At 38.4% G+C, this 16,786-nt stretch overlaps 1 protein-coding gene across 1 annotated transcript in view; it reads right to left on the minus strand.

The window, feature by feature from the left end:
* Nucleotides 1-228: 228 nt before the first annotated feature.
* cavin1b (caveolae associated protein 1b) overlaps nt 229-16,786 on the minus strand; it is a 28,166-nt gene continuing 11,608 nt past the window's right edge. Inside the window, exon 2 of the mRNA XM_079601209.1 lies at nt 229-2,814. Coding sequence (XP_079457335.1) covers nt 1,957-2,814 — 858 coding nt within the window. The 3' untranslated portion in view covers nt 229-1,956. The remainder of the gene's footprint in view (nt 2,815-16,786) is intronic.

Here is a 16,786-nt window from a genome sequence, read left to right on the forward strand (position 1 = left end):
TTAATGTTGAGGACCATCTCCCACAGACACTTTTTACAAAATCCGCTTTACATTTTCAATGTATAACAGTAATTTTTTGCATAATTCAGAATGAATTCATTGGCTTTTCTTTAGTCATATTAGTATAAGTAAGAAATACTTGCTTTACTTGTAATTATACAGTACAATGCAACAATAAAGTGCAAAAATAATACATTAATTTTGATCAGTCAAGCAGAACTCAAGGAATGTGAAGCGTGATTGCTTTTATTAACACATTAGTGGTTAAGACGTGTGACATTACAAGAGAGTATTCATATGCTTCATCAGCTACACAAGCAAAAATGAAATAAAAAAGCTAAGATGCTTAAAATAAAAAAGCTAAGATGCTTATAGTAGAAGTTTTGCAGTACGCAATTACTGAAATGATACAATCTGAGCAATTCAGAGAATGAAGGTAACATCTGAGAAATGATTGTGCTCTCTAAGTAATAGCAGTGATTCATAATCATATGCATTTAATTCAAGATCAGGAGGTGCTGATGACATTAGCTGTAGCTTTTTGCAGTTCATACCTATTTTTTCTTATTATATGTTTGTGCTCTTGGGTCTACAAATAAGGAAGGGTTCATAGGGCTCTTTGACCTATTACAGCATTACCACACATGTCCACCAGGGGACGTGCAAATGTTACACAAACAGTATTGCAGTACATGCCATTCTGAAACCAAGATCATTTTTTGATCATTATACTTCTTCTATAGTCCATATATTTTGGTAGTTTCCAGCAAACCAATGCAAAATATTATAAAAAGTGTTTTGGTGTTTCAATGGTTTCATCTTCTTTTTTTTTACTATTTATCATTTGTGTGATTTGTCACATTGGGACAGAAAAAACAGTGTAACAGTTTGACTATGATAGCCTATTTTAAGGAAATGTAAAACTATTAATTAAACTCTAAGCTATATAAAAGATATGTAAAAATGAGCACAGAGGCAATACTTCAGGTTTTCTTATCTTGGTTTGTTCTTCCACCTTCTATGAAAAGTGAAGAACAGTCTGTAGCTCTGAGACTAGAACAAGAAGAAAAATAATCGGTCACACTATATATCAGGTGGCCTTAACTCCTAAACCTAACCATACCTCAAAGTCATTACAGGGAATGTGGGAATTTTCCAAAACAACATTTGGCTATACAGTAAATCTATAGTCTCGTGGGTATTTAATGTTAGTGCATAGTAGTTAAGGCCACCTAATGTAAAGTGTGACCAAATAATCTTCTAGTGCAACAGACCTACCTGTCCAAGAAGTCTGTTGTTCATTTGATCAAGCCTATCTATTTCATATAGTCAAAAAATGTCAGTTCATTCTTTCCAACTAGCATAAAAATGTTTCGAGAACTCGTATTTCATCGTATTGGTCAGCACGCCTAGTCCCTGCCCCTTACCCTTATCAAACAAGGGGAACTCAAGGAACTAAGTTACTTGGACTAGTACAGTAAATCTCTCAGTCGCACACACATCAGGTGAGTGGAGTCACCTTATATTTGAAACATTTTGCTGCTAGAAAAGATGTAAATACACACATGCAAACGGATACATTCACATTCTCCTGCAACATCCAACATCTGGATCAGCAGTACAGCACACATGTTCAGGGCGCCTACACAATAGAGGTTACGCTATGTCAAAGAACGCTGCAACACTTTAATGGGTGCAAAGGCTGGGAGGACAAAAATCTGGGTTTGGCGAAATGGATGCTCTAGCAACCAAAACTTTTTTTATCAATTACAATCTAAGAGTTGTGCTTTCAGAACTCATATTTGCTGCATTGACACTTGATATCAAAATGAGCCGGCTCATCAACATGGTTAAAAACGTATTTGATGCATTCCCACCCATCAAATGTTCTAATGTGTAAGCGCCGAACACACACATACACATGCATACATACACACACACACACACACACACAGACTAATCGCTGTCTCTGTCATGGTCTTCCACCAACACCAGCTCGTCTCCCCTCTCCAGTAGCGCCCTTATCTCAGGGCTGTCTTCTGTCTCGTCGTCTTCCTCAACCATGTCTCCACCTTCCATCTCCATCTCCTCATCTTCTTCTCCCTCCATCACTGCGTTCTCCACCTCCTCTGTGTCCCCGCCGACTTCCACCATCTCGGTTCCCTGGATCTCCAATTCTCCCTCACGGATCTTCTTCACGTGGAAGGTGAACGGTGGAACCTTGTAGACGGCCGTTTTGGAGCGGGCGTAGATGATGTGGTCAGGAGTGAAAGACTTCATCACCTTCTTCTGCGAGGTCTTCATCTTCTCCTTACGCTCGGGGTTCACAGCCATGCGATTGGTGAGTTTGCCCATCTTTTTCTCTATGTTGTGACGTGTTTTCTCCAGGTTCTCTCTGGTCTTCTGTTTGGTCTTCTCCAGGTTCTCCTTGGTCTTCTGCTTGGATTTTTCAAAGTTCTCTTTGGTCTTCATGCGAGTTTTCTCCAAGTTCTCTTTGGTCTTCTGTTTGGTCTTCTCCAAGTTATCCTTGGTCTTTTGCTTGGTTTTCTCCATACTTCCCTTGGAGAAAGCGGTTTTGATGGTCTGGACGCGTTGCAGGCTGCTCCGTTTGATGCGCTCTGCTCGAGACTCCTCAATGGTCTCCTCGATCTCCACCTCCTCTTCATCAGAGGACAGGTCCAGATGGACTTTCTCTCTGTCCTCACCTCCTTCCTCTGCGGCCGCTTTGAGTTCACCTTCAGCTTCTCCTTCCACAGGCTCTGGAAACTTCATAGACTTGGCCACATTGACTTTTGAAGGTATTTTCACCTCGTCCTGCAGAGAGACACCAAAATAGTCATATAATTTACTGCCATGAGGTCAAGCACACATACACAATCCTCAAAACAATTGTCTTTATTTATCAAGGTATACAAGCAGAGAGAATCTGTGGTGGGCTCCTTTTACTCAAGTCATAACCTAATAAAGAACCTACCAACCAACATGCTACGATTATTCAGGCACCACTATCTATGTTCCACAGAGTTGTATCTCTCTCCTTAAGGAAATGTGAAAATAATAAGCATCCTTAGCCAAAAGCGTGTAACAGATCCCCAAACTAAGCACCGCCAAAAACAATCAATGTCCTGTCTTTATTTAACCCATTTAATGGCCCCATTGTTCAGCATCCGTACAAGCATTGATGGTGACCTTACTCACAAAAACACACCCACCCATATGCTGAATTCACAACAAGCCCATTATTAGGGAGAGCATTTGATTTCCCAGAGGTCCCTGTTATTATGTTATGTGTGTAGGGTCACTACAAATACTTTATCATGCACTTGTATGGTAGGTATCATTTAAAATGTCATTCCAAGAGTCACCGGCATTATCATTTTTTAAAAATCCTTCCTTACTTCTCTCTGTATTAGTAAATGTGTTCATAAAATGGTTAAATAAAAGATAGTCTTGTGTCTTTTCAATATATATTTTACATTTTTATTTAAGATGATCTAATTTAGCACAATGTAATTTATATGCCTTTCTTTAAGTAATACATTGCATAACATGTCACATAAATTAAATTTAAACGTTACTTTCAAAACCGAACAGGTCCCCATTTCACAGATAACCCTTTTAAATTATGTCAAATGTCAAACAAGCATGTACAGATAATGAATTAAAAAAAATTACAAATTAATTCCTACAGAGGTCGACACAGGGAGAACATGCACAATGCACTGCTGTTCCTCTTATGTTCCTCAACAGTGTTTTTGTTTTCTTTCTTGTGTTGTTCTTCCATTCTTTCATCGCCCTTCCCTTCCGACCTGTCTCCCACCCTCCTGCCCGACCCTAATTCCCTGCATTCCATCCCGCGAAGCCCCTCGTTCCCAAGCGCACTCTTTTTCTACAGCACAATGCTCTGACTTGTTTGTAAAGGAGACATATTTTCCATCAGTGTGATACATTGAGTCATCCCGTTTTGCTCCGGTAATGTCTTTGCCAACATTCCCAGGCAAAACTAACAAATTCAAGGATGTCTTTTCTTATTGTTTGCATCAATAAGATGCAAACAATCATCTTTGATTTTCCTCTGCATCAAGCAGGGACAAATGATCTAATCAGAAAACCACAAACACGGAATCAACATACAAGCAAACAAAGTGTTGGTTAGCTTATCTTGGTGTAAAGGTGTTTGCTGCTGCTGAAAATGTTTATATTTGGATTCATCTGTAATACCCCTGTAATAATCTGTAATAGTGCATGTGTGGATTAGAGAAAACCAATCATTAAGACCAAGAGCACTGTCAAACTTCTGGAAAATGTTCATTCAAGTGGACTTGTGTGGCTCCTCCCCCTAAAGGTGTGGTCACATTAGCTTAATTTTAGTGAAATTTCACAGGCAAAAAAAGGTCTACTGTCCATTGTCAATATTGTAGCAATGTATGAAGCACAACTAACACAGAAGTCACTTTTAAAACAAGCAGCTTACACAAATCTGTATGATTATCTGGATAGCTCTGAATCTGTATAACTTGAACATGAGGAAAATCTAACGCTATCTCAAGAGTCACGACCTATTCATATGAATTTGCACGAGTTGGCGTACGAATTGGGCAACTCGTAAAATATGTACGAATTGCCGTGAGATCGGGTTTGGAAAATCTCCCTGGGAATTGTTTTTGCCATCTCACAAAACTTTTAATTGTGAAAATCGAAATACACGCTAAAAAATTTGGGGTTGTGTGGACAAACAAATGGACAAAAATGGACAAACCCAACCATTGGATTAAACTTAACAACTTAAACTAAGGTTAATTTAAACCAACAGTTGGATTTGTCCATATATTTGATCCAAACATGGGTTGAAGCAACCCAGGTTTTTTTTTTTTTTTTTTTTTTTAGTGTAGCGATATCAAGTTTAGCAAACTTTCTGTTCAATAGTAAGTACATCAGCAATGTTTAAAAAACTTTGCTTGTCAAACTATTTCTTGGGGTCAAAGTAAAGCCTGTCAGTTTATTTATGGTCTTTTAGCGTGTATCAGATAAAACAGTGGAGATCTGACAGGAGATAAGGGAGAAGAGGTCATGTCACAGGCCAGATTTAAATCCAGGTCCCCTCAAGCAAAATACCTTATGGTGTATGACGAACAACACTACCCTAAAGAATTTTAAGGTAATGAACTTTGCTAGATGCTAATGCTAGCCGGCTAACACAAACAGTACTGAAATGTCTCAAGCATCAATACATTTTCATTACACAATCAAAGGTATGACCTAGAATATAAGAAGGGCACATAATCTAAGTACTAAAGACCCGAAGGTCGCTGATCTTGTGTAAACAACATTCTGTAAAAACAGCTGTAATGGAAGAAACAGTAAGATGGAAACATGCTAGAGGAAGTCAGGCAGTCACCTTGGTGAGCCTACATCCCAAAGTGCCTCTCTCAAGTTAATGTTGCATTGTTCTGCTGAGCGGAGAGGAAGGGAAACACGCACTCCACCACTAGTAACCATTGGAAAATGTGAGAAAATGTGAGTATGAAGGGAACGATAAGAGCTGGGGAGTTACATTTCACATTCCCAAGAAAGATTTTCTTTGAACTTGTTCCCTTTTGAAAGGCTAGATCCTTTCAAACCATGAGACAGAACTCACTTTATACGTTATTATGGTTCATTAGTGTAATCTGTGTAAACTGCATGGCTATTTTGCTGTTTGCACTGTGGATTTGTTTGCATAGTTTCTTCTCCTATAGAAGACAAATAACAATATACTAATTTTGACTTCATGTGTGCATGACATGGTAAGTACACCTTTATATGTAATTTCATAATTCAATTGTCTTTCAATATGGTTAAAGTGTAATCCCACCATCTCATCCTTCGCACACACAACACAGTTGCCTTAGAAACAAGTAACACGGTATCTGAGTCAGTGCAGCAACACGTTTTAAGGAATGAGAAATGAATTCCTCCTCTTTCTTTCTCATTCTGTCTCTCATCGTGGTCAGGAAAGAAAGATGGTGTCATGCAACGGCTTCCTCCTTTTTTTCCTCTTAAACACAAGGTGTTCTACACGTACACACACACACACACACACATATGAATTACTTTCAGAGACTGCTTGGACTTTTCCATGAGCCAACCACAGAAGCACGGAGGGCCGTGGGCTACAGAGATTGACATAATATATGAGCACAGGAACAGAAGAGTTGTTTGTGTGTCTCTGAGACAGTTAATGTGCGTGTGTTTGTCACAGTGTGAACAAACACAAAATGAAACAACAAGAGATCTTTTGACTGTGTGTGGGTCACATGGTGTGCGGTTTGGTTAACTGTCTCTCTATCTGTCTCTGTCTGTTTGCAGGTAGGTTTGTCATATGCTGATATCAACTGGCTTCAATCCCAGGTGGTCTTTAAATACTTTCATTTATCCATCCATTTTTCAGACTGGACACATTTTTTTTCCTCACATACCACTTTATATATCCACAAATGATGAAAAAGTGAAAATGTCATAAAGGGTTTCATTATGGTTCACCACAGAGTAATTCACCAAAAACGGAAATTTTCTTCTTCTTCTTTCCAAACCCATATGCTGGAAAACAAAAGCAGAATTTTTAAGACCCTAATTCTAAACGTTTAACTTTAACTTTAGGTCCAGATTAGTGAACCGAACAATTTATTCAAAAAACAAGATTGATTCTTGAGTTGACTCTGATTATACTGTATACATTTCAATCTATTTCTCACAGTTGCCATCATGGATTCAGAAGGTTTGGAATATTCTTGACTGCATTTATGGTGCTTGTATTCTTTTGGAGATTGATGAAGAACAGCCATTGAATGTTAAAAACTTTTGCCGTTTTCTTCAAAATATAAAAATTTTGTTCCACAGAAGGAAGAATGCCATACTGGGTTGAAAGAACATAATGGTTGAGTTTAATAACAGAATTCTAATTTTTGGGTTAAGTAATCCTCATTAGAACAAGAAACCGAGCTGAAAATGTTTGCACATGTCAGCAGACTGATAAATGAAAACACTGTGTTTGCATGGTGGAATATTTCCACTGCCTCACAGAAGCGTCTCTTTTCAGTCACATGTGAAGAGCTCTTTCACATCTGCCTGCCTCCAGCCCGACGTGTCTCTATGGCGACGAGGGATTCCCTCCCAAAACACTCTCCGCCCCACCTTTCCATTCAAAGCCACAAACTACAGCGCAGGGCCAGGGCAGAGGGAAAATGAGTGGGTGTGGGGTTTTCCCAAGAATATAGCACTGGATGTGTGGAAGGGAATCCTCCGGACATGTTGCATAACTTCATCATGGCAGGAAATGAAAAAGTGGAACACCAGGATAAGGGAGTACGTGTGGAATGTGCATGTGTTTGGTAAGATTTCGTTTCACATACAAAAACAAAAAACATAGCAACACACAAAAGTGGTACAAACGTTATTTAAAATGATTTAGCAAAAAGAAAAAATCCCCTCCATCAGAGCTCACAAATACTGTATCATTCAGGCTTCCAAAGATCTAAAGACCTGATTGGCTGGTTCAGGGGTTTAATAAGGGTTGGAGCTAAACTCCGGATCAGGATTTTTAACCACCCTTCCAATACAAAAGGATCTTGGATGCATTAACAAGAAAGTGTATTATTATGCTATAAATATTAATTAATAAATGTACCAATAACAGTGCTGTCAATCGATTAAAAAACTAATTGTAGTTCATTTACGATTAATCACACCAAACATTAAAGTTTTTAATATATTTTTATGTTGCAATACTTTCACATTGAATCTACAAAATTAAGTATATTTTAAATATTTATTTAATGTAATCTTTTTACTAAGCACTAAAATCACTGATGCCAGTACTAAGTTATTCAGTCAAGTAGAGCATGTGAGTGATTTTCTCTTTGTCTTTTGTTCTTTTATTAACAATAATGACAGACAGCAGCAGGTTTATTAGGCTGCTGTCACTTTAAGAGCTGACACACATGACATGGATCAGACACACATCCTATTTTCTTTGTGTCTTATTGATCTTGAATGATTATGATAGCACTGTAAAGAATGATAGTGTGGTCATATACTGTAGCAGCGCAAAGAATGACAGAAAATAGATGCTACGTTAACTGTTAAATATTTTTTGTAAATTATTACAAAATGAACATGTTAATAACTAACCCTAATTAATAACGAAAGCTAGAAAAGGAAGGTTTAGATAATTTTTTTAAAAATGGGGAAGTCTACATCACAACTATAACGACACATAGAAACAATATCATTGGAATTGCAAGTTTATTTCCAGCTGATAAACAATAAAAACACTGAGAGCAGAATACACCTGACTTGAAAGTGCCAATACTGTAGTATGATTATTTTTTGTGACAATACCACACGTAGATGCGGCATCCCCTTCTCCACTGTTAACCAGCTTTGACCTTTCCAATATGGCAGGCGGCTTACTATAGCGGCCCATAGAAACAGCCACTAATGAGGCATCTATGTATTTATTTCTATGGTGCCACCTACCAAATTAGATGACTTAAAAAAGTGGAACTAAGGCAGTATTCCCACCAAATATTGATGATTTCACTATTTCATTGATGAGTTCACCTTGGATGCTAAGAGGTTAGAGTCACATTCAGTCCTTGGACTGCGGCCTTGAAACTGTAACCTCTACTCGAAAGACAGAACATAGCATTGGTGTTGTTTGAATTCAAAGTCTGAACAATCCGTTCTTTTATCATCATGATAATCCTCATCATGTTAATGGAGGAACAGAAGGAGAGAGAAATTGGAAAACATTTGTGTGGACATACTCTAGAGAAGAGTCTATTCTTTTCAGCTGTTCTTTTGCTGAGTTATTTTCTCTGCAAAAGAGAGGGAGAGAGAGATTTGACTATATAAAGTGATGGTATGCTGGCTTTCCCTGCAGGGAATATTTGATGAATCAGAGGCTGTTGTTGAGATAGAGAGAGCAAGGCTGTTCAACTGTTACAACACCAAATTAAACTCTTTGATGTCATAAACACTGGCAGTTTCTATGGCAACCGCACAACAATATCCTCATGGTGACCATCAAGACAACTGTGGCAACTGTGTGCTTAGCAATTGCGGCTGTCCTCGATAATTCACATCCATGTGGAGTTCTGTGTAAACTTTAGGAAATCAATATGCTATATGCCATAAAAGAGTCCATTGGAACACGCTTGCTCTGAGAAAGTGAACATTGGCATACAGCATCTGGAACTCACAAAGCAATTCTTTATTTTCATATTCATCAACAACAGACTGTTCAAAAATGTTTCCTAATGGTTTAAAGCATGGCGCATGGAGAAACTCATGCATTCGCTGCCATGTTGAGTTTTATAAGCAAAGCGGGCAGTTTCCAGCCTGTGGTAAGCTGCAACCCATTTCTTAAACTGACGTTTTCCTATATGCAGTACAGTGAAAAAATATGTAGCTTGTTATTCAGAACATGCCATCGCCGTTGGTTGGTTCTGCCCGCTGATTTAGAGCGCTGTCTGGCACCACGATCACGGTTGCCATGGTGCTGCTGAGTTACTCTTTCCAATAACAATGGAGGAGAGAGGTTAGTGTTTACACAGAGATTTATGACTGTGTGGAACATCAGCACATCCTCTCTGTACAGCCGTAGTAATGTACCAAATGCTCCCCACAGCAAAATACTGGATCAGACTTCTGTTTCTTATTTTTCTACACTTTTTTTGCCCTGCACATAACGCTAAACTGAAAATGAACAAATTTCTAAATTCAAACACAAAAGGATTGCCTTTGTCAAAATATCCTACTATTGGCAAATAAAAATACATATCCAATCGTTAATATTTCTTCGTTAACAAAAAAAAGGTAAAAAAAAAAAAAGGAAAGGAAATCAGAGTGAGATATAACTAGCAACCATTGTTAAAAACTGCCATGTTCAGGATTTAAATGCATTTAGATAGTTCACCCAACATTTTAAATTTTGTTATTAATTACTCACCCTGATGTCGTTTCAAAACCCATAAGGCTTTCGTTTTTCTTCAGACCACAAATGAAGATATTTTGGATGATATCTGAGAGCTTTCTGTCCCTCATTGACAGCTACCCAACAGACACTTTGACGCTTCAAAAGGTTCATAAATCAGTTGTGGTAAACAGAAGCTCAAGAATGCATGCTTAGCCTGCGAGAACCAATGAGGTTCATTCTCATGTGTTACGCACGTTTGAGCTTCCGCAAGAACCAATGAGGTTTGTTTGCGCACGTCAAGCAAGTTCGGTTTAGATTCTGTTTATGTTTCGCTGATCAATGTTTAAATGTGAATAAAAGCCAATCTGTTCATCATATAAAGCGGCGAGTCTCTTCAGAACATTTGGACTAAATCGCTCATGGATTAGTTTTACAATCTCTTTATGAACTTGTTGAAGCTTCAAAGTGGTAGTTGCGTAGACTGTCAATGAAGAGGACGAAAAGCTCTCAGATTTAATCAAAAAGATTTTCATTTTTGTTTCGAAGATGAACGAAAGTCTTACGGGTTTGGAACAACATCAGGGTGAGTAAATGATGACAGACAATTACAATTTTGGGGTGAACAAACCCTTTAACAGTGTGTGTTTATAGTCCAATCCACAAACGGCCAGCGATCAATCTCTTTCTCCTTTATTATTTGTGTTGCTGTTTATACAAAGGGGGTAGTTTCTTGTAAAATAAAGAAGAATGCTACCTCTGTGTAGGCCCACTGTGGCTATCATTCATCTTAGACAGGAACCACAACTGGGGAGTAGCTACCTAGTAATAGGCTACTACTAAATAACTTTTTTTCCATGTCAGAGGCTAAGTTTTTTTTAACCAACGAGTAGCGCGTAGTCCTAGAATATCCACAAGTAGCAGTGGGAGGTCTGATTCGTTTTAGTTTTTATTTTAGTGATTCAGTTCATTTAGATTAAGTATGTGTTCAACATTTTACATGTGGTTTGTATGGAGTGCTTTATACTTTTAGTTATATCTAGCATAAATGTACATGTATGTGCCGTGCTGTAATCGCGATTCTTTGTTTATGTGCAGGGAAAATACATGAACAAAATTAAAGGCCACTTAAAGAGAGTACACTTTCATTGACTATATTTCTTAAAGGGTTCACGATCTTTTGACATATAAGAGGATTTTGTACCTTTAAAACATCCTGCATTTCATCCTAAAACATTCTCCTCATTATAAACAAATAATTTATTTAAGCAAGCTCCATAAATGGCTCGTTTTGATATCGTGGGATTTGTGACATCACATGGGCAAATAGATTTGCATATGACTGCCTCAAGTGCAAGACCTCGACGAATAGTTTTACATCATCGCATCATAGGCCCCGCCCACTGGCGTTCAGTCGCTTAACGACTTGCCTACACCTGATGTGAGTGCTGAATTTCATCGAAAGCAAATTGGATCCATTATAATAACTGATGCTGTCTACACTGGATACTGTATGCACATTCGCTTTCTGACGTACACTACGCACTTGAGTCCGCTGTACGTTTTTATATGGATTAAGTGGGCGGTGATTATGTTTGTGATGTTAGCCAATCATAACAGTGGCCGTTTACTGGCAAGACTTAAAAGAGCCGACCCTTAAAAACTGATCATTTCAGACATATGTTCAGAACGAGAGTTGAAAATAATACTTTTTCCACATATATATGTGTTTTTAGTTAAAAAACTTAATTAACATTAAAAGTGAACCTCAATGAACATAAAAATAAATATATATATATATATATATATATATATATATATATATATATATATATATATAAATAAATATAGCTGCAAGCAGCGATTACGGGCCCAAGCCGGTGGCACCGCCACCCTGGTGCCTTTAGTTACACTAAAGGCACCGGGCTGGCGCTGCCACCGGCTTGGGCCCTCCATCGCTGCTTGCAGCTATATTTATTTATATATATATATATATATATATATATATATATATATATATATATATATATATATATATATATAAAAAGCCGCCACCCCGTTGCCTTTCGGGTTCCTGTGCACGACGGGCAATAACGTAACCCCGCTTTGACTGTCGAGAAGAAGTCTGCTTTAGAGCTTGCATCAGTGTGAGTCTTTCTGCTCCCCTCCAAACACACACAGAAAAGGGGGGGGGGCTGTCTGTGTGTGTGCCCTCCCTCCCTCCCCACACACACACACACACACACACACACACACACACACACACACACAGAGAATGGCAGGGGGAACTCTGTCAGAGAGAGACAAAACCACATTCAAACCAAAATATCTGACTTCCTGTTGGTCGGAGCTAATGACTGTAAATGAGAAAGTTGTCCGGATCGATAAGCACAATTTACATACCGAGTTTTGTGACTGTAGGTAAAAATAACCCACCCACTTTAGTCAAAAGTATCTTGAAAGTAACACACTTCCTGCTGCCAGTTGGTGGCGCTATAACTTTGACTCACAATAGTCACATCCATGTGATCGCCCTCTTACAACAAACACACTGCTGAAGTTTCATCAAGATCAATAAATGTATGAAGACGTTATAACACAATGTGTTTTTCTTTTCTCGCCATAACTTCGTTTCCTCGCCACGGCCAAACCGTTCGAGATATCAAAAATCCGTCCGCAATTTACCGTCCTCAATGTCTTGACTTCATGCTGACCGAGTTTGGTGGCGATAGGATAATTTTTCTTGGACGAGTATATCAAATTCCAGGGGCATGCATTTTCATACAGCCCATAATAGCCGACTTCCTGTTGGACTGGCGTAAAACTTAGAGCACGAAAGTTGTTCGGCCCGATTAAATCTATATGTGTACCGAGTTTCATATTATTACATGCAAACGTGTTTGATATATGGACCAAGTTTTTCGGACCACGTTCAAGGGGGCGCTGTTGAGCTCCCCTGCCACGCCCGGGTACCAGCTTCAGCCCAGCCCTGATGGCCGCAGGTTCTGACCTGTGTGCAAAGTTTCAAGAGTTTTCGAGCACGTTAAGGGCCCCAAAAGTGCCCGAGAAGTCCCACACAGCAGAGAAAGGGTTAAAATAAAGCCCCCCTCCTCTCTCACACACACAGACACTGAGAGAGACTGGCAAAATTCCCATCAAATCACATTCAAACCAAAATATCTGACTTCCTGTTGGTCGGAGCTAATGACTGTAAATTAGAAAGTTGTCCGGATCGAAGAGAAGAATATACGTACCGAGTTTGGTTACTGTAGGTAAAACTAATACCCCATTTTTGACTAAAGGTGGCGCTACTGAGCCCCTTACCACGCCCGTTTCTGAAACTTCGCACATGTCTATTACACAATAAATGTCAAATGCATGTTGAGTTTCATGCAATTTGAAGCATGTTAAGAGCTTCAAATGCATCCAAAAAGAATATAAAAGTTTAAAGCGTTGCCATGGCGACAGTATTAAAGATATCAATAATCCTTTCACAGGTCTACATCTGTCGTGTGTTTACATTATACACATGAAGTTTGAAGCAAATCGGGTAAAAATAAGAGGGTGATTTCAAAGCATTTCGAAAGTGACACACTTCCTGCTGCCAGTTGGTGGCGCTATAACTTTGACTCACAATAGTCACATCCATGTGATCGGCCTCTTACAGCGAACACACTGCTGAAGTTTCATCAAGATCAATTAATGTATGAGGATGTTATAACACACTTCCTGTTTCCAATATTCGCCATAAATTCGTTTCCTCGCCACGGCCAAACCGTTCGAGATATCAAAAATCCCCTCGCAACTTTTCATCCTCAATGTCTTGAGTTCATGCACACCGAGTTTCGTGGTGATTGGTTGAATCGTCTAGGAGGAGTATTTTAAATTCCATTGCATGTGTTTTTTAAACTACGCCAAATAGCCGACTTCCTGTTGGGCTGGGGTAAAAAGTCAGAGCATGAAGGATATATGAACCGGTGAGATCTATAAGTGTACCGAGTTTCATATTATTTCATGCAAGCGTGTTTGATTTATGGACCAAGTTTTCGGACCCCGTTCCAGGGGGCGCTGTCGAGCCCCCCTGCCACGCCCGGGTACCAGCTTCAGTCCGGCTCTAATGGCCGCGGGTTCTGACCAGTGTGCAAAGTTTCAAGAGTTTTTGAGCACGTTAAGGCCCCCAAAAGTGGCAAAAACCTTGAAAAAAAATTTATTATAAAGAAGAAGAAGAAGAAGAAGAAGAAGAAGAAGAAGAAGAAAAACAAAAAACCCTTAGAAGAACAATAGGGCTCTGCGCCCTTTCAGGGCTTGGGCCCTAAATATATATATATATATATATATATATATATGTATATATATATATATATAAATAAATAGAGCTGCAAGCAGCGATTACGGGCCCAAGCCGGTGGCACCGCCACCCCGGTGCCTTTAGTTGCACTAAAGGCACCAGGAAGACGGTGCCACCGGCTTGGGCCCTCCATCGCTGCTTGCAGCTCTATTTATTTATATATATATATATATACATATATATATATATATATATATATATATATATATATATATATATATATATATATATATAAAAATCCGCCACCCCGGTGCCTTTAGGGTTCCTGTGCACGACGGGCAGTAACGTAACTCTGCTTTGACTGTCCAGAAGAAGTCTGCTTTAGAGCTTGCATCAGTGTGGGTTCTGCAAAAGTGCGCATTGAGGGCACATATCAACCACAAAGTATGCGTGAGCACCCTTCTGAAACCTAAAATGAAAAATTAGACACCCAGTCTCATGGACTTAACGGACACATGAAATCAGCAGCCATTGTAAGTAAACAAGACCAAAAATTCATATGAAGTGTGGTATATATAATATATATATATATATTAAATTTTTTAAGGGACAAGACAGAGAATTTGACTTGCCTGACCTGATTAGAACAGTGAAAAAATAAAATAAAAAAATGGGTTGTGCAAAAGGCTCATCGAGGGCAGATTTTTTGCCAGATTTTTTTTAAAAGTTTAAATATATCAAAACAGAAAGATTTTTTTACATTGAAAAACGTGCAATGAAAAAACAGGAATAGGGGAGGGGAATGACAGACAGAGGGAGACAGAGAACTTTTGAAACTAAAAAAATAACATCCTAACTTTGACAGAAAGTAGTCTTTGATAATGTTTAAATATACATAAAAATGCAGCATTGAATTAATTGAAATTAGTGTACTTTAAAACACTTGTTTAAAAGAAAAAACACATTTATACATAGTATAAAACACTAGATGGCACAATATACCTATTTTTAATAGTCTTTCTGCCCCCCTCCCCACACAGACACACACAGGAGGGGCTGTCTGTGTGTGTGGCTGCAATGTCAAGATTGCAATGTGTGTGTGTGTGTGTGTGTGTGTGTGTACGAGGATCGATCGAAAAATGGAGACATAAAAACATACTCTGTCATTTTGTTCATACAGGACATCATTCAAACTGCAAAGTGTTTCCTTATATTTGTGTACACTCGCAATAAAACACAACATTGTGCTTTTGTTAAACTATAAACTCTTGTCAAACTGTAACCTACAAATGTCACCCAACCAAAATCACACACACACACACACAACAATGTTGACTGTTTTTGTTCTGTTTCAGCAGCGAAAATAGTTAAACAAAGATCACAGCAGAACCATTGCGCATCTCAGTGTTTTTTCATTAGTGAATGATTCCGCATTTTGAAAGAATCGCTTGACTCAAAGATTCAATGATCAATCCATAAAGATCTGTGTCATTCATGAATGACTCAGTCATTTGAACGACTCGTTTGAACGAATGAATCAATGACTCGCTCATTAAGACGGTCGCCTGGCGACACCTAAAGGAGGTTTAGTGTTATGTTTAAAAGTAGCCTTTCATTCTTTGCAACGATCGTTAATTAACTTATATTTAAAACAATCTTGTAACATTATTTAATGCATTGTTATTTTTCAGTGTAAAATATTTAATTTGATCAGCCACAGGGTAGGCTAACAGTCCTACAGTGTTATTATTCTAAATAATTTAATTTATAGATCAAATTTAGAAATTAAAATTGAACTATGAAGCATACATTTAATAAGAGTAGGGTGTGACTAGGTATAGATATTACATACAGATATTCAAATATAGTGGGCACTAGCCTATTAAAACCTGAACGTGTCCGCTTAATAAATCGTGAGCTGAATGAGTCTCAGCAAACATCAGCACAAGGAGTCCAATTTCATTAATCATGAGTGAAGAGCTGACTGAAAAGATTAAGAATAATAGGCTATTGAACACGCAATTCAAGCAATCCCACCCCCGAAATGGCGCTATGTTTAAAATTAAACGAAATGCTCACGGCTGCACGAGCAATAACGCGTTCACGGCGAGGAACGAGCAGAACAGAGTGAATGTGTTTTAGTTCATTCAGACGTCCAGTAGCCTACTTACTTTGGCTTTTAAGTTAGCGATTTAAAAGCCCCCGCTTTAATCACACATCGATTAACCGGTAGGAAAATATTCTAACAGTCACTATTTAAATAGATACAATATACAATGGGCCTACCTGATTTTGATCACAAGAGGGCAGTATTGCCCTATGTATGACTTATTTTTTGACTAAATAGCGCATTCTGGCTGTTTTTTAACATATACATAATTCTTAAATTGAAAAAAAGAACAAAATGGGTTTAGTTCTGATATTTGTATACTTTTATATAGAAATAAATGGTGAATAATAACATTTTTAGAAGATATGAGGCTTTTAGTGTTTCCCTTTTTTGGACATTACTTTAATCCCTCGCCATAGCAAAACCGTTTGAG

This window comes from Phoxinus phoxinus (genome assembly GCF_949152265.1).
Source record: "Phoxinus phoxinus genome assembly, chromosome: 24".
Lineage (NCBI taxonomy): Eukaryota > Metazoa > Chordata > Actinopteri > Cypriniformes > Leuciscidae > Phoxinus > Phoxinus phoxinus.